This window comes from Hippocampus bargibanti, linkage group LG02 (assembly GCF_051943395.1).
Source record: "Hippocampus bargibanti isolate YZ-2025 linkage group LG02, ASM5194339v1, whole genome shotgun sequence".
Classification (NCBI taxonomy): Eukaryota; Metazoa; Chordata; class Actinopteri; order Syngnathiformes; family Syngnathidae; genus Hippocampus; species Hippocampus bargibanti.
Window position 1 is genome coordinate 19,975,001 of NC_142735.1, and position 24,215 is coordinate 19,999,215.

Consider the following 24,215-nt stretch of genomic DNA (forward strand, 5'->3'; position numbering starts at 1 on the left):
ATTAATTCATGTTTAATTTGACTATTATATATATATATATATTTATCTGTCTTATTATTTATGTATGTATGTATGTATGTATTTATTTATTTATCTGTCTATTAATTTAGGTTTATTTTTTTAATTTATGTCTATTTTTTATTGATCTGTATTTTTATTTATTCACATATTTATTTGTTTAGTTATTTTTAAGCTACCTTTCACACAGACAATAACTGGGAAAGTGCAGCATTGAGGGGCTATGAAAAAAGTCCCTTTGTATCGAAATTGTGCTACCTCATTCAGTATTGCAGAAATAAAAATGGTGTGAGTGGATTCAAACCACTGATTCACGATCTACCTTTCATGCATGTCAGGAGCTCAAGGGAGCAACTTTTTAGTTGTGATGGTCAGTGAGAAAGAAGCCCCAATTCACACATAGACAATTCTGCCTCTACTACTTTCTCAGATGTCAGTAAATGAGGTCTTGGATTTCATCTACCCATTTAGAGTCTACCTTCCAGGCAGAGCAACTATTCATGGGAGTTCTCCTTCAAGGGTCAGTGAGAAAGCAACCCCTTTTCACCCATCGATAGTGCTGCATCTTCTACTTTAGACAAAATCAGCATTTATGATTGTGTATTTCACCGGTTTATTTGAAATCTACCTTACACATGGGGAGGTTTACTTCGAGCGTTGATGTTATTGAAACCAAATTCTTCTATACGTGTACAAGAGTGCCCCCTGTGAGCTAAATTGAAATTGCAGCCATTAGTGAAGAAAAACTCAACAGCGTTCGAATTCAGAGGAGAGGCAAAAACATCAGAGCTACTCTTTGCGCTTCATTAAATACACACACACACCCACACACACACGAACCCCTAGGAAGTCTCAAGTCAGCCAGCAAGGGTCAAAGGGCACCAGGAAATGGACAGGAAGTGGACCGTGGAGGGACAGGGCTGGTGTCTGAGAGAGCGACACAACTGGAGCAGAACAACATGGACCCTCTGGACACACACACACACACACACACACACACACACACACACACACACACACACACACACACACACACACACACACACACACACACACACACACACACACACACACACACACACACACACACACACACACACACACACACACACCATCACATCCCTGGAGCTAGAAAATGTGAGTGATTTGATGCGACGTCCGATGCGTCCATTTGCAGTCGACAAGGCTAGGAGGCTTTGGCCCCGCCCTCGGCCAATCGGACGCAGGCGGCTTTGAGGGAGTTTAGTGACTGGCGAGTCCGACGTCAAATCAGAAGGTCGGAGTGATCTTATTTGTGTTTTGCCGAACCAAGTGTGTGTGCCTGGTTTCGACAGTTTGAACGTTTGAGCATTGTGTTTTAACTGTATAGGTGTGTGTGTGGGTGTGTATGTATATATATATATATATATATCAGTGAGTTTTTTATCTTTGCTTGGGTAACCCGAATTGCAACTGCAACATCCCGCACAAGTTGTGTTTGTGTGTTGTGTGCACACATATTTTTGCATGTGATATGAATTCTGAGCATCAGCCTCCCCGTGACCCTGATGCATGTCCGTGCAGAATGACTTTGTATCGTGCATATCAATGCGCAAGGTATCTCTTCGGCGTGTGTGTTTGAGTATGAGTAAGGTTAATTGAGGGGAGGCATTTTAAGTGTTGCCCACTGCCACTGCCACCATCTACTCATTGTCTATTCAACACCATGCTCCGAACCAAATAAATATAAAAAAAATACAGCCATGCCGAATTCCAGGTGGTGGATGGAGGTTGTGTGTGTGTATAGATGGGGTCGCAGAGCTCCACGTCCACCCGCAGATCAGCACTCGTGACTGGGCCGAGCAGGGCAAGCGGGAGGAGCTCCTCTGCTTGAGCTCAGACGAGAGGCTAATCCTTCCACGCGGAGGAGGCGTTAATATCTGAGGATTAAGCGGGAGGGCGGGGGCACTATTTCATCCTGGCGCTACCCCGTCTGCCGAAAAACACTTTCACACCACTTGCCTTTCCGTTGGCGTGTCACGCAACCGTGTGAAAGGCACCGTCACAGAATGGTGGGGGTGGGGGCAAAGGCAATTTCCACTGCCTCTGATGCAGTATCAGTTTCATTACATCCATAATGGTAGTGTGTATGTTTTTTTAAACCCTAAAGACAACGCAAGAGATTACAGAAACATTTGTGGAATGTGGGGCGTTTGTGGGATGTACATTCTGTATATAACAAAATGGCACATATACTTTCCAATATTTCACACTTTGTTCAAGTCACTTTTTTAAATAACGAGTAGCCACATTGTTATTGTGTGCGCATCACATTCCAGTCATTCAACCTCAGTGGTGGAGCGTCAGGGCCTGCAAGGCCTTCTCTGCTGGCCTAACAATATCTGAATCCCAGACTGATGTGAATTATATTTGGTCCATGAATTCTTCTGAGATATTTCCTAATTGTTTTCAGCCTCTGTTCATTGCATTTTCCCTGTTGTGCTGCGTCCAGATGGGCATTTTCATATTTAAAGGACAACCGCTATATATATTTTATGTTTTAAGACTCGCCCTGAATATTCAGGAAGTCTTGTTTTCGAGGTGATGACGATCCCCACGTGACATCACGTTTGGAACGCTCCTGACCGACAAAGCGTCACACAATGCATTTTGCGATACTTTGTATGGTCTGAAAATGTCGTGTTGATCCTGTTACGGTTTAAAAGGTGGTGATGGCCCAAAAAAGCAGGCAGGAGAGAGCAGTAGGTTGTTTTTGACAAATTATATTAAAATAAAATCAGCAGGAACAAAATCTAAAACATCAAAATCATCTCAACAGAAAAAGACAAAGTATCAAAGAAAACCAAGAGTAAAAATCTGCCGAGATGAAACAAACCTGACAGGGTGCAGCAAACACGTACACACTACAATGACCCGACCACGAAAGGTCGTGGCGGGAGTCCTTTTAACTGCCACTGATGAAGATGACCAACACATGTGCAACTGAGGGCGGGGCCGGCAGCACTACCCATTGGTCGCCAACCAGAACGTGACAGTCTGCCACTGATCGGAATGACCAGCACCTGTGCAGGTGCAGATGGGCCGACAGCACCACCTATTGGTCGCCAACCAATAATCGTGACAGATCCGTGTTTATGGCGAAATTAGAAGGAAAACACATAAATGACACAATGGTGAATCGTGTGTTGCACCAAGACTACTATTTGATATTCGCTGACACAAATTCCCAGCAGACAAATCAGCCCATTTCCAACGGGGCTTCAGACATTCTCTGGGACACTACATTTCAGTCCAGATGCCATTGACGGCTCAAATTGATATGGGAGGACTCCTTTAATCGATTGCAAACATTTATGCTTTCCTCTTCAGAATTATTTGAATCATATTCATAACTGGATGAGTAACAAGATAGCATCTTCTCCGAATCTAAAGCCATTGTTTTGATTCTCGAGCAAGGCAAGACGTCTTGGTGTGACGTCATGAACAAGAAACTTCTGAAACTCGCCATTTCCGGTTTCATTTTGAAGTCGTTTTTAGACACTAAGTCATTTTTATTGGTGTTTTTGACGAAAAATATCAGCCTGTGTGTTTTGGCTATTTTAGATGCTATGAAACGTTTTTCTGATGTCAGTTAGCAAACAAAAAAAATGTGTCGGTTAACCTTTAAGCATTGAACCAATCAGATTTCAGCCATTATTTGTTACCACTGTCAGAAATCTACATGTCAGTTCTGCAGGCCCCGTAGCATAAAATTAGTGTTGATGAAACTGTTGCTTTAGCCAATGACATTTCGACTTGCCGACACCAAGGCCTTCTCGCAGGCCTTATTTACTGGCTAAAGGTACCCTTTAGCGGACTTGTAGTCAATCACGCCACACGTTGTATATGAGTCGCAGTCGCAGCTGCAGTGAAGTTGGTATACTCATAAAATAGTTATGAAGGGTTGGTAGAACTATTGAAGGCCTAGGTGTCAAATGCACTGCCCTGATCTCGAATTCTACCCATCTTCCTTCTATCCTTTGTTCATGTTCTACTCTTTGGTCGCTTCTGTTCTCTGAAGCTCTCTCTATTGTGAGTGCAGAGGAACAAATTCTCTCTCTCTCTCTCTCTCTCTCTCTCTCTCTCTCTCTCTCTCTCTCTCTCTCTCTCTCTCTCTCTCTCTCTCTCTCTCTCTCTCTCTCTCTCTCTCTCTCTCTCTAACCTCTCCTTTCTCTCTCCCTCTCGCACTCCCGCCTCTCTCTTGTTCTCATTCTGTTTCTCTCTCTCTCTCCCATCTCTGTCTTTGTCTCTCTCTCTCCCGTCCGCCTGTCTCTTTGTCTCTCTATCTCCCACTCTCTTCCCCTCTCTCACACTTTCTCTCCATCCCTCTCTACAGACCCCATCTCTCTCCCTTCATGCCCTCCTCCCTCTCTCTTTTAGTTTTTCTCTCCTCCTCTCTCCCCCCTCCTCTCTCTCCCTCTCCCTCTCTCTCTCTCTCTCTCTCTCTCTCTGTCTCTCTCTCTCTCTCTCTCTCTCTCTCTCTCTCTCTCTCTCTCTCTATACCCCCTACCTCCCTTTTCTCTTTTTCTCCATCACTCCCATTCTCGTGCTACAGATCCCCCATCTCTAGAATTGTATAAGTTCCCCTGTTGAACCATTTGCAATTCATTCTCACCTTTAGATGATCTGCCAGGCATTTAAAATGCTTCTCTTCTCCAGATCTTTGTTTTCCTTGACATTTCCCTTATGCTTCCTCCATTGCATGACTTCTGTGTTATCACTCTTTCTCCCTTACATCTCCACTCTGCCCACCCGATCTCTTCTTTTTTTCCCCATCTTCAATCACAGCTTACCTCTTTTCACAGAGAGATCCTTTTATCTCTTCTCTAGATCCCTTTCCTTTCTCCTCCTCTGTATCCACGACAAAAGTACAACGACATATTTACTCGTCTCCTTCCCGCTCCTCCGTCACACTCTCATATCTCTCCTCTCTCATTTTCTCCACAGGTGACCGCCAAGGCATTGCGAGTGTGTGTATGTGTGCGTCTATCGCGTGTGCGGGGTGCATGCGAGTGTGTGTTCTGGGAAGTGGATTATCGTGGTGGTCTGCAGGAGTTGCCGGCAGCCGAGCAGAAAGCTTTAATGAGAAGTCGCTGTTTACTGGGGACAGAATGGGACACTACAGTCACACACACAGGCTGTAACAACTGCAGTAATGGAGGTTGGAAGGTTCCCTCTACAAACCAGTCGGCTGTGTGTCTCATTAAGGAGGACAGTCAAAGGCACACACAAACATATATACAAACACACACTAACCACACACACTAACAAATTTTTCACAGGGTTGCAGATTAAAAATTACTTTTAAAAGGCATTTGTGAAGTCACTTTGGTCAAATTAAACATGCATTAAATGTGACAACAAGGTTTGGGTGATTTTTTTTTTAAAAATGGTCTTAACTTGTTTTGTCTGCCGGCTGTGGTCAACATATTTTGTTCTTGAGTGGAATGGATGTTTCTCGGTTGATGTCAGGTGTTGCCTTCAGGGACAGTCTGAAATCACAGTTTCCTTCCATGCGACAACTGAGTGATTGTTCGAAGTATCCCCAACAATCTATCTACCTGCATTATGTCCGTCTATCCATCAAGCTAGCTTGTATTTTACCTTCAGGGACAGTGTGAAATCCACGCTCATGCTTCAACAATTATCTATCCATCAAACTGAGTAAGGGAAGTTGTGAAATCATGGCTACTGCTACAATTGGAAATAAGATGAAAATGGTGCCTAGCTTGCTACTAAATTCATGCGCAGACATCTCGTGTGACGTGGAATTGTTGTCAGGAAGCGACAATTGCTTTTAATGCAGAATAAATTTGTTTTGTGAGTGTTAAAAACTTCACACCTTAGTCTGAGCTCCCGGCAAAACCCATTCAGACAACTTCTGTTGAGCCTTTCAGCACTCGGGTGAAAACCCGAAAATTAAGACATTGTTCTCTTTCACATCTTGTGTTGGTTTGTTTCTTTCAGACAGTACAGAAGGATGGAAGTGGCGTGTTTGGGGGGGGGGGGGGGGGGGGTTGATGGCCAAGCAGGTTACGAAAAGCTAAGCAAGTCAGAAGAAAATAACGTCAGCGTCTGGCGGATAAAAAGTTGTCGGACTGTAACACATGCTTACCACATGACAGAGACAGACAAAAGAGTGTTCTGTAATAAACCTCATTCCACCTCGTCATTGCTTTACCTTTTCACGCAGACACCGTTACGCCTCTATTAAATCTTCAATACCACTGCAGATGCCAGAAAATTAACAGTTCTCCTCTGGCTTCTCTTTCCCACGTTAGCTCATTTCACAGAAATTGCCTTGGATGGCACGTGTGAAAGAGGCAAATGAAATTCTCTATGGGACTTTCGACACAATTTACTGTCACCTTTCTTTTCGTACAGGTATCCGTGGTGTGAATACAACATTTTAGCACTTGCAGATGCAGACAGTGTGTAGCTCGTAAAAAAGAAAAAGAAAATTCAATTAGCGCTTAGGTTTTCAACGTCCATTTCGCGCTGCCACTTTGAGCGGGGCAAGTGCTTAATAAACGCTCACTATTCTCTGATTTACGGCGCCAAAACATGCCAGCTCACTCCCAATGCTGTTAATTTGTGACGCGCGGCCGCTAAACACTTGGTTAGCTTTATCTGTTGCCGTAACGCGTGCGCAGTGCCGCTTTATTAGCACTCATACCGCCCTTCATTTGGCTGCGGTTAAATCTAACGTTTCCTCTACTTTTCAAAGGGGTTTTGGCCTCCCCAGGGAAACAGATACTCTTTAGTTGCTACGCAATGTTTAACAGCAAAAACAAAGACAAGGATAGCAAGTACTGTAGATGCTAGGTTATTGCTGGCTTAAAAACAATCAAGATTATGTCGTAAACTCCAATAATATCCCCAAACCACATCAAATAATGACAAACATCACACATTGGTAACTATCCCAAAATGGCAGTCTCAAACTAACTCTCTGTTTTCAACATTGTATATGTGAGTTTCTTGAGTGTCTACTGATGAGAGACAAACTTACCAATTTGTATGTTACTAAATGTAAATGTATTTTGAGGACTGAATTTCCAAACGTGTACGAATGGCCAACATTTCCATAACTATCACCTTTAAAACATAATGGCAGACTGCTTGTATATTTTAAGGTCTCACTTCTTCAGATTGTTATTATTTGAATATATGTCATGATTAGAGGTTAAGTGAGTTTAGGTTACTGTTGGTAGGTTTAGGGTGTGTTTGGGGACTGTTATGGTAATATTTAAGACGATGTTTGCAAGAAGGCAAAACAAATGACAAGAATTCTTGCTAGTGTTGTTCATCTGTCAAGTCGGCTAAACATGGTTCAAATTCAGTTGCAATTGTCCGAAATCCAGAGAAAAAAGGTTGCTTTGATGCACCCCTGAAAATGGGCAAATCTATCATGCATGGTTTTCATCTTTTATTTTTGTGGATCATCTTCATGATTGGCAAGTGCTTCCATTCCATCCATCCATCCATCCATCCATCCATCCATCCATCCATCCATCCATCCATCCATCCATCCATCCATCCATCCATCCATCCATCCATCCATCCATAGCTCTATCCATCTATCCACCAACTTCATTCATTCAGTCAGTCAACTGACCCACATGACAATATCATGGGTGCTTCAAAGGAAATTCAAAATTACCCGACTTCTTGTGCCCTTTCAGGCATGGCCGTCTTGAGATTTTTTGTGGGTCAATTCATGATGGACATTTCTACCAGATTCCATGTAAAGTCAAAAGTCAGGGCTGATTTTTTTTCTTTGTGAGACTTAAAAGGAAAAAATCCAGTCAGTGTTGCACGCTTGACTTGTAATATGCGTGCACATGCACACACACACAAACACACACGCAGTCTTCCAGTGTAGAGTGAAGCAAGATAGATGACTGCACATGAACACACACACACGCACGCACACACACACACACACACACGCACACGCACGCACACACAGTATCAGTTTTGGTGTGTGTGGCGTCCAGAGAGCGGGATGGTGATTAGTGTTGGGATTCTGGGACTGTGGCCTCAGTTTTCATTAAGAGCCATAAACTCACATGTATTACATCACCGCACACACACACACACACACACACACACACACACAGCCTCCTTTTGAGCTGGGCACGCATATGTGTCTGTGCGCGTGCCAATGGCCGGGCTTTGAAGACGATCGAGTGCGAACGAGAAAGATGTTGTTTATCATGGCAGTAATTAAGCCCGCTGTTCAACTTTAATTAAAATATAACAGCAGCACTAAGTATGAACGCACACACATACACGCAAAATACATTTTTAGCTGGCGATTTGCCACTAAAGATAATGCTACATGAATTGCGATAGGAAGCGGCGCGATCCGATGTTCATGATCCAAAAAAAAGCCTGAAACCAAATGAGATTAAAATGTGAGCTTGGGAATGTTAATTATTAGCAAAACCTCAATTAAAATTGAAATGGCTTCCTATGTATATGCACAGCCATGGGCAAAAGTCTTGAGATGGCACTGGTTTAATAGGATACGGTTAGCAGGATTATACCAATGGTGCTGTTTCATGAATGAAATCAATAAAGTAAACAAAAACAGACTCGTAAAATTGAAATAAAACAATAAAACAAATGAAATAGTTGTTGGGCCATTTTTTATTCAAATAAGCATTACAGATGATGGATGGATGGATGGATGGATGGATGGATGGATGGATGGATGGATGGATGGATGGATGGATGGATGGAATGTATTATTCCATTCCATCCAAGGGTCACAAAAGGCTACATACCCCTATGTAAATTCCAGGTTATTATTTTTTTTACAAAACATGACTAATATAAATCATTTTAAAACAGTGAAGATCTAGAAATGGACCTCCACCAAGGCTCAACTGTTTAAAAATATTAATGTTGGGTGGTGTTTCAGGTCGGACTTCTTGAGACTTTTTTTGTCAGCTAAACATCACACTGCCAGTCAAATTAGCACCACGGTCTGATGTGTTATTGATTTATGTATTTATGTATTTATTTGTTTATGTATTTATTTGTTTGTGTATGTTATGTGTCTATGTGTCTATTTGTTTATTTGTTTGTGTTTGTATATGTGTTTATTTGTTTATATGTTTATTTGTTTATTTGCTTTTTTGTTTATGTATTGATTGATGCTGTATGAAGAGCCAAAATTACTCTAAAAATGTGTAAAAGTCAAGGCCTGGGGACCAAATCTGACCCGGTACATCATTTTATTCAGCCCGCGAAAGCAAATCAAACTTGTGAAATTATAGGATGCTTGCTAAAGTCCGAACAAAAATTTCAAATTATCCTATGTAAGCGACTATCGCAGTCATTATTTTTTACTTCAAATTTAAAAACTAGTTATTCAATAATTTGTTGTGTGTTCTGTATGTAATGTGTGGAGGGGATTAAAAAACGTCATGGCTTCCCTCAATTCATAACGGCCCCACGAGAGGAAAACGTAACTACAATGTGGCCCGCGGCAAAAAAAATTGTTTGTAAACTCTTGCTCTAAAAGCTCTGCTTCAAATGACAATGACATCCTTCCATTCACATTTTGGGCATTACTTCTCGAGACTTTTTTTTGGTGGGATTAGTTGTGTCAGCATATATGAGTCAACACACTACATCACCTCAGCACGACTTTAATGTCATAAAAACGAGAATAAAAATATAACCATTGTGATGATAATAAATACATTCACAGGAACAATCTCCTGCTACACTTCACCCAAGTAATTACATCCCATAATACACACGCGCGAACCACCGTTACAGACACGCGATAAATAGTCCATTCAACTATTCGGCATTGACAAAAAGTAGGAGGCTCGACTGACCACTTGCGTGGTGGGCGGGACTTATAATGAGTAGATCCAACGCTTTTGTATGTTACATTGTAACACGTTCCATTTTGTTAACAAAAGTTAACATGGAAAAGAGCAGTTGACTAACACGCCAAGTCATGACCTTTTTGTAGATGTGTATGTTTAATTACGCCGATGCAACATAGCATATTTGTTTATTATTTAAAAAAAGACAATGGTCTCACAAACGATTGAGAATTGTTTATATTTGTACATTGCAGTGATTTCTGCACAATTGCTATATGGTGGTTATTATCATTTTCAACCCACCACTTCTTTCCAAATACAGTGATACTTTTATTCAGGAGTTTAATTTATGCCTTTACCAAGTTTATTCATTCTATTATTATATTCCAGCCAGCTAAAAAAGTTTTTTTTATTGAGAAAACGTGCACTTATCTGAAGAGTGCTGAACTCTCAAATATATTTTTTGGGAGCGTCTCCGTGCCATTTGATTTCTTGACATTCATGTTAGCCACCTAGCCTAGCACTCTACGATAGCCACATAGCATATTGAGCAAGCCTGGCCATCTAGCCTAACGGTGCGAGAGAAACAACTGAGATCAAAGAGTTCGGCAAGCAAATAAAAAGATTTTTTTGTTTGTTTATTTTGTGAGAGAGGCTGATATTAGCAAAACTAAACACTAATAATGCTAAAGAGCTAAAGGATCATGTTGTGTGAATATGAGCATCTTGTGATATTACTGTCAACTGTTAGAACCGGGTATCCACACGGGGCACAATGAAAACCTTTCATTTGTGAAATATGACTACGAAGAATAGACTAGGCACGTTTAGTAATTCCAATCTTGTCTCGATCATCTTTCTTTCATGTTTTGATTACACAGCACAAAAAAATATATTAAATGTTATTGTGTCACGGGATTTGAAAGCTAGATGTAGAAAGAGTTTAGGTGTCATTTTTAGGATTTCCGATTTGGGGTTAGGGTTATCTGAATGTTAGATTACCGGTATTGTCTGTTTTGGTTTGAGGTAGGGTTTGTTTGGTGGGTTCGGATTTGGTTACGGTTAGAGGTTTGTTTAGTCGGGGGTTCAGTCAGAAGGGTGATCATTGGGCAGAATTGGCATTGGGTTAGTGGATTCGTAATTTGAGCACATTTGTTTTTTGAAATTATGATCAGCAAATGAGCAGCCTTTTAAATGAATCAATAACCAAGAATTAGCTCTCAAAAAGGTTGGTGACCCCTGAATAGGACTCCAGGATTGGTTAGAGATAATATAATAATAGCATCTGTCATTTCGGCGCATTATGAATCTAATTGAATTTGGATTTGTCTCTCAGGGGTTCGGGTTAAGTCAGTTCTGTTGGATTTTGGGGTTATTTTAGGGAAAGGGGGTTCGGGTGTAATAAGGGCATTTTGGGTTAATTATTCACTGTTAAAGTTAGTGTTAGGATCAGTGTTCTCCCAGAACACTGGTTGCTTAACAGCTGGTGGGTTAGGGTCTGAAGGTTTGTTCAACTTTGGGAAATTAGTTTATGATTAGAGGTTAGTTTAGTTAAGGTTGGTAGTTTTAGGGTGTGTTTGGGTAGTGTTATGGTTAGATTTAAGACAAAGGTTTGAAGACACTGTTTCAACTATGACCGGAATTTGTATGTGCTCAAAGAAAAATGTGCTAAAAAAGTAAAAGCTCTGGTGTTTTAGGCCAGTGATATGACAATCTTTTAAAATATTTCAGTATACCAGCAATGAAATTTGAGGGCTAATTAAAAAAAAAAACATTTTTCTGGTAGGAATCATGTCCATTGCAAGCAAGCAGTTAGAATGTTTACCCTGATCACTGACACAAGGACAAAAAAGGAGTAACCCTAAAGTGGGAGTTTGCTTGAAACTTGATCATTTGATGAAAAACAAAAATATATGTAAAAAAAGATAATCCAGTCAGTCCACGGGCATCCAAAAAAAAAGTTATTTCGGTCTTGTTGAGAATATGTTCTCCTCTTTCCAAGAAGCCACAAAAAGTCATTCTAGAGCATTAAATAAGAAATAAAAAGCGCAATAGTGTTTAAAACTAACCACGAGGAATAAGAAGAAGAAGACAAAAAAAGTGTATTTTCTTTGGGACTTTTTAAGGAAGTCTTTTTAGTCCGGCCACCCTCTCCGGCTGACTGCTGGACGCTGCACCTACGAGAGGATAGACACGCAATGTCTTACACCTCAGTTCACGCCAGGTACAAGAGTACAAGTCATGCAAAAAAAAGGGAAAAATCAAAAAAGAGAGGGAATGAGATTTTAAATATAGGAGTGGCTTGAAAAAAAGGTCTGGCATATTAAAGCAAAATTAATGCTTGAAGGGGATGAAAAAAAATGAATGTACATTTCTCATCTTTTAAGACATCAAGCAAATGTATACATGTGCTTGTATATGTATACATATGTATGTACATATGTATGCTTGTATGTATGTATGTATGTATGTATGTATGTATGTATGTACATATGTATGCTTGTATGTATACATATGCATATGTATAGCATATGTATATATACCACCTTTGGAAAAAAAAAATCACTAAAACCTTCTATGTTTGAGTATCAAAGAAATCAATTAGACATAAGCACAGTATCATTTGGCATTAATAAGTTGAGCAAATTAATATCTAATTGATTTTTTCTAATTTTATTTTTTTTAATTGTGAAAAAAACTATTCACATTTTGCCACTTGACTTATCAAATTATTGACATCTATTTGAGCGAGCTTGCCAGGCTGGTGGAAAAAAATAAGTAAATAAAATATTTTGTTCCTGCTAAAATATCAAGGCACTTCTTAATCATCATGGTTAGCCACGTCAACATCTCTGATTCTCCAGAAAATGTTTCCTAATTTATTAGTTTGGCAAATTTTCTGATCATTTCCCTTGACAACTACACTTTATCTGAAGTTCCATTCAGTAATTTAGCATTGGAAATCAGCATGATCTTGTTTTGATTTTGAGTCATGTTTGGGAGCAGGTCCAGCATTGGTGAATCCAAAAATTGAGCATGTAGAGGAATTTAAGGTTTTTTTTTGGACACGTTGAATGTTGTTTTTAAATTAAATTAAAATGGTTGTTATACTGTAAATGGCGTTATTTCTAATTTAGCGTGCAAAACAGAGTCAATATTCTAACATCGCTACTTCTTCTCTCACGTTGTTATCTGTTGCTTCCCTTGCCTCATTTGTATGAAACTGTAGCTTGTCATCTTCCTCTCCTCCATTTTCCCCATCATCCTTCCTCTCCCCCTCTTACAAATGTCGCTTCCCGATATGAGAAGTGGGTCAATGAAAGCAGCTTCAAGGTGTGATTTAAATGTGGTAACATTTAAAGGTGAGAGTAAGGAAAGGGTAAACCATCAAAGCCCTTGAAATTTGACCAAAATGACCGCAAACCAAAATAGTCAACAACCTTTCTCAATTGTTGACATCGATTTTTGAGACTTTTTTTCCTCTTATGAAAGACTTGTCCAACCAATTACGTATCGATCAATAAAACTGGTGTCTAGGTACTTTTTTTTCAAATGTATGAATGGTCAAATTGACCACAAAATGATGACAACAAACCCAATAGCTGACCTTGTGTTCAATTTCGGGGATGGGTCCATGAGCCTTTTTTTGTGTTCCGTTATGATTGAGAAATTTTACATTGACCATGCAACCAGTGAGAGGAGCTCCTTTTTTTCCCCCGCTGGGTCAAGTTTCCATGCCTACACACGCGTCTGAGGATTTTCTCCAGGCCCCTTAAATCCCCCATTCAAAAATAAGCATGGTCGGTTCACTGAATACAACATTATAACTCACTGTGATTGTGATTGTGAGTGTGCGTGTTTGTTTGTCTACGTGCCCTACAATTGGCTCGTGAGGATAAGCAGTTGAGATAATGGCTAAATGGATAGATGGACCCATCACGAGTTTATTTTCAAAATGTCTCCTAAAATTTGGCTTCAAAGCAGCCATTTTAGGTTCAAGTGGCTCAGCTGCAGTTAACCTGAGTGAAATAAATAAATAAATAAATAAATAAGGCCCCAATGCCAGTTTCACGAAACACAATTCAATTTAGGAAACTATGAGTCGACCAAAAATAAGTAAGTAAATAAATAAATAAATACATAAAATGTTTCATTTTCCCCCTTAGTAAGCATGTCAAAACGAGTTGACCAACAAAAAAAGCTGTGAATACTGTCACGAGCGAGTTGACAGCTGGGGTCCTGACGTCCGCCAGCTGCTGTCAATTCCCTCATCATAGACTTTTGGACATTTAAACCAGACACTGGCACTCACGCAGCGTCGGAAGATACTACGCCTCGCCTGTGACTTCAACTGCTATTCGGTACGAGAGTTGCTTCTCCCGAGGTATTATTTAGCCACGCTCGTGACTGTTGTACTCACCCACTTGCTTTGCTGTTTTGTCACTTTTTGTTCAACAAGATTTTTCGCTTTTTGTTAATAAATCATCTGCCAGCACCGACGCCTCTGTCACCTGCTTAGGGATCCACCCCTATCACTAACGTTCCAACTCGTCAGCCGCCATTGTCGCCGTCGGAACGTGACAAATTCATGTTCGAAAAGACAATGGAAATCGACCATTTTGGCTCAAAGTGGACAATTATGGCTAGATTTACACCACCTAGATTTACAATTAATACAAATATCTGCCCCCAGATCAACTTTTGGGGGGAAAATGTACCAAAAAAAGTGCTAAAATGGCACACCCAAAAAGACAAAGTCACCCATTTTGGCCGAAAGCGGACATTTTAGGCTCAAGCACATTTAAAAAAGGAGGTATAAATCAGCCCAACAGCAGTAGACCCACAAAAATGTCTTGGAAACATTGTGAAAATCTGCCATGACGACCTGAAGCGGATATTTGAGTCCTCTCCAGGGACTCAAATATCCATGGATGCATCTATTTAACAGCGCTAAAAATGTGATTGAAGTAGCAAATAAAAATGATGCATGTTTGCAACGTTCTTCATTACAAACTGTCTCTTCTGACTGCAGCCACTTGTACTCCGCTGAGGAAATATAGCAAATATTTGCTTTATGCTAATGAGCCACGCTTCACGCAAGCAGATTGCCTCAAAGCAAACAAACAAGTCGGCAAAGTATACCTACGAGCCACTGGACAGTTTCACAAGATGGTCGCGAGCCGCCTTCAAGACGTTAAAATGCGTTAATGGTCACCACTCACATTTTATGTGCATTGAAATTAATCTTTAATGGGGTCATGGTCTTTACCCGGCGGCATGTTGTCATTAGCATAGGCGGTGATAGCGTATGCTATGTGTACACCCAGTGGTAATTACGCCATTCTGAAAGACAAACATTCATTTTTAGCCTCGGAATAAAGACATCATTAACATACAACCCTTGGAAACTATATCGATTTTGTACCGTGAGTGACCGATGTTTACGAAATACTGACCATTAACACGGAATCAGCGATGCACGCCAATTGCCAATCGATGCTACTTGGCTTTAATGAACAAAATGTTCCATTCATTCTATTATTTGATCATTGCTTTTGATTCAATTTATTTTCTCTTGATTTAGTCTATTTGTACACACAGACTCAGACATGAATAGTCACATTCAGAGCCAGCGTAAAAAGCACTTGTCCGACAAATGCAGCGTGATTTTTGTTGGCTTTCACATGAAAAGTCATTCAAGGACGCATTTCCTACTTGACCAGCATAGTCAAGGTAAAAATATTTGTCCCCTTTTTCAAAGGCGCAAAGTGAGCAAAAGAAATAAAAAAGCAGAGATGGGAAAAGACCAGACCAGACAAGTTGAGACCAGTAGAGATGAGGAGGCATTCAAAGGACAAGTGTGGGAGAGAGAAAAACACGACAGAGGAAGAGTGACGTGCGGGTCACGCCTTCAACAATGAATAGAAAAAAAGAAAAGAAGCTGATGAGCGCGTGTTTTTGGCAGGGTGTGGGGGGCATTTAAATCATTTGAGAACACAAAATGGAGTCTCGCTGTCAGTTGAAGATCTTTGTTGTCTTGCTGCTTTTCATCCTACAGATCCTCCTTTCTCCACAACATTTTTCTCCTTGCTTTTGCCATCTTCCTCCTTATTTCATTTTCCTCTCTTCCCGTCATCATCTTCCCCCTCATTTATTTAATCTTCTGCCTTCTCCTTTTGCTCACCTTTCTCCTCCTCATCTTCCTGTATGCCATTTTCTTCTCTACCATCCTTAGCTTTCTCTTCCCTCCTCCTTCTCACCATATATTCCTCCTGCCACTCACTTTTCTTCTTCTCTTCCTCCTTGTAGTCCTCATTCTGCATTTTCTTCCGCCCTTCTGTCACACTGGCATTTCTCCCCCTCAAAATCAACATGACAAGATAAAATTGCCGCCTACTTCTGATCCTCTACTCAAAAAATGTGCTCATCTCAAATCTGTAACGATTGCAACGTCTATATCGACCAACGTCTGTCATTTGGTTTGTTTCACAGACTAACCGTGCAAGACCCTATTGAGCATTTGACGAATATATTGGGAAATGTCAGTGAACGTCTGGACACCCCCCCCCCCCCTTCAAACAAAGACAACTGAATTATGTGTAAAGAGACAAATATTCAGATTCCAAGTCTGAAGCTTTCCCGACGTGTATAAAAAGAAGATCACAAAAGGCATTTTAATGCCAGGATTAGCATGTTAGCATGAGCAAGGGCCACTTGAGTCCTTCGCCCTGAACATCCGTGTAGCTTGTGTAGATAATCCACCGGCTCTTTTGAATTTCTGCCTTTTCACGCCACATTCATACACCCGGCTGTCTTTTCATGTGCTCTTTTGTGTTCCGCACAATGAAGGTGATGAAGATGAAGCACCACCGCCTTCGTTGCTCAGGCAGACCGTCCCACTACCCCCCTCCACCTTTCCTACCTTAAAAGAAGTTTTTTTTTTCTTACGTCTGCACTGTCTCCATCTTGACTTCCTTTAAAAAAAAGCCTCAGGCACCCATATCGCAATGGCTTTAACAAGCGTTCATTTTGTTCCTGACCCTTGAAGTAAATGCACACTGAAAACTGTGCACAGGACTGAAAAGTGATTTGATCAGCAAACGCTGTGACTTTTTGTTAAACAATGCAGGTGCATACATATTAAAATCTGACGTGCTAAATTACAGAATGTGGCACATCGTGTGCATGGACTGAATGTGATGTTCATTTAAAAAGGAAATGTGACGTACGTGTGTGCTATTCTGGAGGTCGGATGAACAATAAACGTAATGTAAACAGCATCTTTTTCAAGGCTGAGACGGTACATTCAATCTGGCAGACGCTACAGGTGCCTCACAGCCAGACTGAAAAAACATGGCCCCACACGCCATCACACTTCAGAAACACTGACATCACAATCTGTCAACCACACTGTGTGATATTATTGTTTTCCATCCTGCTCACTTAAACAAACCATCATATTGTACATCATCTTCAAAGCCTGAAATTTTTCAACAGTCCTGCGCCTTTATTCACAACTGCGCCTTTATCACACAACTACAAAACTGAATATGCTCCCCTGCATTTTATTTTTTTATCATTGTTTTTACTAGTAATTGTACATTCGCTACCCATTTTTAATTTTGCGATTTGAGTGTGAGGGTGAATGGTTGTTGGTCAGTCTGTGCTGTGCGATTGGTTGGCAACCGGTTCAGGCAGTGTGCTCGAAATATAACTGGAATAGGCTCCAGCACACCCACGACCGTCGTGGAGATAAATTAGTTCAGAAAATGGATGGACGGATGATGAAATTTGATGAAATGATACAATAGTAGCGGTGGCCAGTACATTTAAATCTGACATAAAAGCTATCCTACAATCATGAAATATGAAGAAAATTTGCAAGTAAAGTATGACATAAACACGTCTGTGAAGAGGAGAGAGATCCGATTGGTTGTCAGCAAGACAAATACAGTCCGACCAGACCAATCGCCACCACAACAAACTGCAAATAAGAAATTGACTTCCTGTCACAAGTGTGAGATATACGCCAGGAAACACCCCACCAAACACACACACAAAACAGGTACACACTGACGGAGGTGGACATGAATCCCCACGTATACGTGCTGCAGCGCATTGATGGCTATATATTTTTACACACACACACACACACACACACACACACACACACACACACACACACACACACACACACACACACACACACACACACACACACACACACACACACACACACACACACACACACACAGTTGTATTTTCTGAGATGTGACTCATGACTTCCTCTCACTGTGTGCAGACAAACTTGTGAAAATACACACACAAAGGTTATGCACTTTGAAAAGGACAGTGTTGTTTCTGCAAACTTTTTCTTCAGTGTAAGTGTCGGATTCACAATACACAGAGGGAAAAGATAGCTTTGTTTTTCAATGGCGGATTTTCCTGCTTGGGGAAAATATATATATATATATATCAAGTTTTATGTGAATAAAAATATGGGCCAGGTACAAAAACACTGCAATCTTACATAAAAAGATTGGTTTAAGTTTTTAGTTTAAAGAAATAGTATATTTTTGGGAGAACAAATGTTCCATTCACATAACATTGCAAGATTACAGTTCCAGATGTTTTGTTATTATTTTACTGTAGTTTTTTTTTTTTTTTTTGGGGGGGGGAATAAGGTTATTATTGTCACTTAATAAAAGATATATCAAGAAACGCATATTTTGGGCAAACATTTTAAAAAAATGTACTGTTTCAAGACAAAAATAAGCATTTTTCTTTCGATGTGTCATTATTATGAAAATATATTTTTAAAGAAAAAAATAATTTTTAGTTCGTAATATACTCATAATAGTACAGTGAGACCTCAACTTACGAACGCCTTATAATACGAATTTTTCATCATACGAATGTAAAATTAATGAATAATAAGCCTCATAATAAGAACTATTTTCATATTACACACTTCGGTGGAAGTGTGTATACATAAATACATAATCTTCTGCTGAAGAACACGAAAGCACACGACCTGCGGCTGTGGCGGACTGATCTTCGGCAACCGAACAGCGCTCCAGCCGACGCTACTTTGCACACCCCCTCTCATTGAATGCACACGCCGATCGCCTACTTGGAGCTTTTTGCTGATAATTTTACTATGATGGGGCCGAAAAAAACCCACCACAGGCTCGTGTTCAGCCCAAGAAGAAACACAATAAAATCACCGTTGCTGAGAAGAAGGAGATAATTGAAAAACACGAACGACGTGTGCGTTTGTGTGATTTAGCGACAGAGCGCGGCTATGCTAAGTCCACCATCGCTACCATCCTTCTCAACAAAGAAGCTATCAAAGGTGCGTCTGTTGCAAAAGGTGTTTCCATGCTCTGAAAGCGACGGTCTCGGGCAATTGAAAAAGTTGAAAATCTTCTGTTAATTTGGATTCACGAAAATCAGCTATCTGGCAACAGCGTGAGTAAAGCTATTTTATGCGAGAAAGCACGGCTAATTCACGCCGATATCGCCATGCGCCAACCTGGAAGTTCGGCGCTTATTCAGGATTTTAAAGCCCGTAACGGATGGTTCGAGAACATCTGAGGGCGAGGAGGAGAAGGCAATGTTGGCAAAGTGGAATGATGTGCAGGCTTTTACCGAACAGTTCCATCCAGAAAAGACTGGCTATGACAATCATCAACATGATGAACTATAAGGTAATGTCTCAGCCTCGTAACACCTTACAAGTCAGAAAGCAACAGGTGTCAATTAAGAGGTTTTTAATCAGCAAAAAGGATGAGGAGTCTCCAAAGAAGCAAAGAGAAGCCACACCAGAGGTTAAGTTACCAACAGTCCTTCTGTGACTCTCCTTCCATAAGCCATCAATGACCATCAAAAAGGTAAATACAGCTTTATTTTACAGCACAGTTTATTTCTTTAATTACAGTTCTCATGTAATGTGCCTCTCTTTCCAAACAGCAAGTCCCTTTGACCTCAAGTCCCTTTGACCTTCGACCTCCAACGCCATTCCATCAAGTCATCAATGACCATCACAAATGTAAATAAAGTGACTTTATGATACAATGCAGTGTATTTCTTTAATTACAATACCATAGCACGTTTATTATGCATAGGATAAGGTAGGTTGTGTGTAGTTTTAAGGCTTATTTAGTTGAAAAGTATATTTTATGGAAACCCGGGAACGGATTATTCCCATTTTAATGGTTTCCTATAGGATTTTTTTTTTCGAGATACACACTTTTCACCTTACACACTCTCTCTGGGAACCAATTAAGTTCGTAAGTTGAGGTCTCACTGTACAAGAAAATATTAATTTGGGGAAGAAACCGATGTTTTTAGGGAGTTGGGGCTTTCATTTCTTCTCTTTTCCACTTTCTTAAATCATTTCATCAATTGATTGTCCCAAAGAAAAATCTGGTTTACTCTGAAAATATCACAGGTGACTGAGTTGCAATCAGACACCTTCCACCTGGGCGGGAACTTTTGAGACATTCCCGAAGCGAGCAAGTCGGTCGGCAAACATCTGCTGCAATATTTGGGCTTTTGCGAGGAGTGTGAGGAGAATGAACATAATGACGTTAATGGAGACATTGGTGCTCTCTATACACTCTCGGCTTCATCTTGTACATGAATATGTTGCTGCGTTATGGGGGAGGTGACCCCATCATCTGTGATGCCATGGATGTGTGTCGCCGTAAACATGAGTGTGTGCGCGTGGCCTCCCTAGTTTCCCTCCTAGGTCCACCCCCCAAAACCCCCCAGCGCGAGCTCTGATCTGTGGCCCTTGGTGATGTTGCATGACGGCTGTTCCTGCTGTTAAACAACACTGACACGTTGCATTTGTGTGTGTACCCGTGTGTGTCTTGTTCATGTTGTGGAAACTTAAAGGAAAAGTTTAGGGTGACAATTTTCCCGGATTAATGCAGCCTAAAGTAGACTGCATTTTTCAGATCCTGTAGGCAAACTAAACTAACTTGCTGTATATTTCCAGCTATTTTTGTTGATTTTTTTGTTAAGGCTTGTCATGTCAAACAGTCTAAGGGGACTGAACTGTAATATTATGTTGAATTTTCACCCCTTCAATGTAAAATTCATTCATTCATTCATTAAAGGTGACCTAAGGTGCACCTTTAATGAACATAAGGTGCAGTGCACCTTATTGTCCGGAATATACGAAAATACACCATTCATTGGGGGTCCGCCCGATTCTCCGGTGCGCCTTATAGACCGGAAAATTAGGTAAGTCTATTTTTTCTATTAAGGATGGCTAAGCGTAATTTCTACTACTGGATCTTTCGTGTATAAGGCACACCGGAGTATAAGGCGCACTCCCAATGAATGGTGTATTTTCGAACTTTTTTCATATACAAAGCGCATCGGAGTATAGGCGAACGTCCAATAAATGAAAAACATTTTCCAAATAAAATATAGCAAAATTCAAAGTTTAAAAAAATATAAGGCTCACCACATTATAAAGCGCTACAGAGAAGGCTGGGGTTCCGCACAATTTCTTCTCCAGGGGGAATTGGAGTCAGTTGCTGCAGACAGTCGTTGAAAGACCTGTCGTGGCTCAATATTACCTCACATATAAAAGGTGCACCGGCGTATAAGGCGCAAGGTCATCTTTTGAAGAAAATCAAGGCTTTGGGATGCTCCTTATAAACCTGAAAATTTGGTAATTACATCAGCAGTGTCACTGACTTTTTCACTTTTAGGGCTCACCTAAAAGCATCCGATTTTGTCAAAAGCGGACAGTGCGCCTTATAATACACCATGTATCTGGATCAATATTTAGATTTGTAGGACATAGTATTTTTAATGTTATGTAAAGCACTTTGTTTCAACTGCAGCAGTTGTGAAAGCTCTGTAGAAGAGAAGCTCCATTGTATTGTATTGTGTATACAGTTAGCTTCATTTTAGCGGATGAATAACAGCCACTGTTGTAATTTCGATTGTATGTTGGGTGCACCCAATGTATGACAAGTTTTCAGCCATTATACTCCGAAGCACCTTATATTTCGGAAATAACAGTATGTCCCGCGGGCCGCAAATGGCCCCCCGGACGGAGTGTGGACACCCCTAAATGTACATTACAATCATTCAAGAGAATGCAGTCAGTCAAAGAGGCTTTACTCCGCTATACCTGCCACATGCTCGCCCCCTCCGTGGCATCCTGCCGCCCGTTGTTAATGTAAGCCATGTGGTGCGGGCATAATGCCATTTAATGCTATTGTCTGTCAAATCTGCTTAGGGATCAGCTAGGCCGGGATGCAGCCCGGCGAGCCCAGGCTGGATGTCCAGATCGTGTGCTGCGGATGACGGGATAATCCAATCATGGTGGTAGGATCACGGGCAGCCCGCTCGGCATATTCCTGCCAAGAAGCACCTGGATCTCTTTGGCTTCTGATTGTTTGCCCATCCAGCACTCGATATAGACAAGCAAAGTGATGGTCTCCCAGATATTATTCGTCATTTGAACGTGAACGCTCCATTTCTGAGGGAGTTTCCTTCCACGCAAGGTCCATCGCGAGACACTTTGGCGTTTCAGTGCTAGGATGCAGTTCGGACGGCCATACGCGGTTCTGATGTGTAAAGCGGCCCAATGATGGGAAATGATGATGATTTCAAAGGCTAAGATTACAGAATATGCGGACGGCGGGAAATAAACCTTCAGGCTTTACACATAAGTCATCCCAAAAACCAAGAGCATCAACTTCACAAGCACATACGTACAATAGTGTTCACTATTTATGCTGCAGATCATTTAAATGTATGACTTGAAAAACAGGCAGAGTTGACCTAGGAATGGCCTAGAAATGGAGGAGGAAGGAGGTGAGGAGGTGGAAAGAGGAGGAGGACTCATGTTATGAAGTCTGATGGCTTGATCTATATAGTAGTAGCTTTAATTTGGAGTTGTATATGTTGCAGAGTGAGTCTTTGTCAACTTTGTGTCAATTGACTGACAAACTACCAGTAAGAGATTTCCATTTACTGTTCAATCGTTTTTACAAGGCTTGATTGAACTCACAATTATTCAGGGTTTTGGTAAATGGTTTTAAACAACAGCAACATTAAAGGCGCTGAGGGAATTTGTGTCAAGTAAAGGCCATGTCTTGCACATGCCAACAACGGTCATATGGAAGAGAGGAGGAAGCCTTTTCGTAAAACAAGAAAAATCAATCAAACGTTCCAATATTGCAAAAACAGTAAATGGCAAAGGCAATGAATGTCTCTCTGTGTCTTTGTTTTGTCATATTGTCTCTATGCTGTCCTTTTATTTGTTATTTAGTTTTTTTGTTCTTTTGACTTCAAGACGGCGCCCCGAGAGTGGCTGCCTTTCCAGCAGCTCATGTGTTTTGTTTTTCTACTTTCATTCCTTTCATCACTTTGCTGCTGTGAAATGTAAATTTCTCCACTGTGAGACTAATAAAGGTAAATCCAATCCAATCCAATCCAATCTGAGATCTACGTAAATATATCGAAACAGCCCTGTCCTGCCAATGATATCAAGAAGTATGCATTCACCCAACCAATCTGTGATCATTTTATCTACCAGTAAATGGCTTGTAGTACAATCTCATCTGATTAGCCGCATGTGGAGTAACGAGCTCCTGGACTGAGATTACCTGCCTGTTTGCATCTAATCCCGGAGATCATGTGCCTGCACTTCCTCGTTGCTCTTCTTTGCCCCTCGTGCTCCAGTCTTTGTTTGCCTAGAGTTTAGATGTATGCATGTGGTCCAGAATTTGACGAGTATCCTCAAAGGACAACTGACGTCATTTTGAAAAAACGGGGGGAAAAAAGAGGCAGAAAATAGCCACCGACCTCCTGTGAGGAATGAATCAGCCCGTTTACACAGGCTGATAAATTCCTTATATGGAGCATGGACGCCCTCATCTGGCTCTTTCTGGTTCAACACGAGGTTTTCAGACCAAACAAGCATTGACGTGATGGAAGGACTGCTACAATGTGTCCTTTTTTTCAGTCAGGGGCGTTCCTTTAGTGACGTCACGTACGGACTCGTCACCAACTCAAAAACAAGGCTGCCGGAATATTCAGCGCGAGTCTTAAAACGTAAAATATAGATATATGCGGTGGAATCTTTGTAAATATGGTCAGTAGAAGTCATTTGAAGCCATTTTACAAATTATGGACACAACTTGTCCGGAGACGTCGGTTGTCCTTTAAAGTATCATTTGAGCTGTTTGGGTGTTTCAACTGTTTTGTAAAAGTGATGTAAGGAGCTCTAAAATCTTCTTTTCATTTGGGCTTTTCACTTCAGGGGAAGGAGTT

At 40.9% G+C, this 24,215-nt stretch overlaps 1 protein-coding gene across 3 annotated transcripts in view; it reads right to left on the reverse strand.

Moving 5' to 3' along the window:
• The window catches only part of LOC148901829 (protocadherin-1-like), a 192,239-nt gene that overhangs the window by 79,158 nt on the left and 88,866 nt on the right, over positions 1-24,215 (reverse strand). Inside the window, exon 5 of one of the 3 annotated variants that reach the window (XM_088989876.1) lies at positions 9,714-12,085. The exons of the other annotated variants lie outside the window; for them this stretch is intronic. Coding sequence (XP_088846002.1) covers positions 12,030-12,085 — 56 coding nt within the window. The 3' untranslated portion in view covers positions 9,714-12,029. Of the gene's footprint in view, positions 1-9,713; positions 12,086-24,215 lie in introns of those variants that run through there. 3 annotated transcript variants of the gene reach the window in all.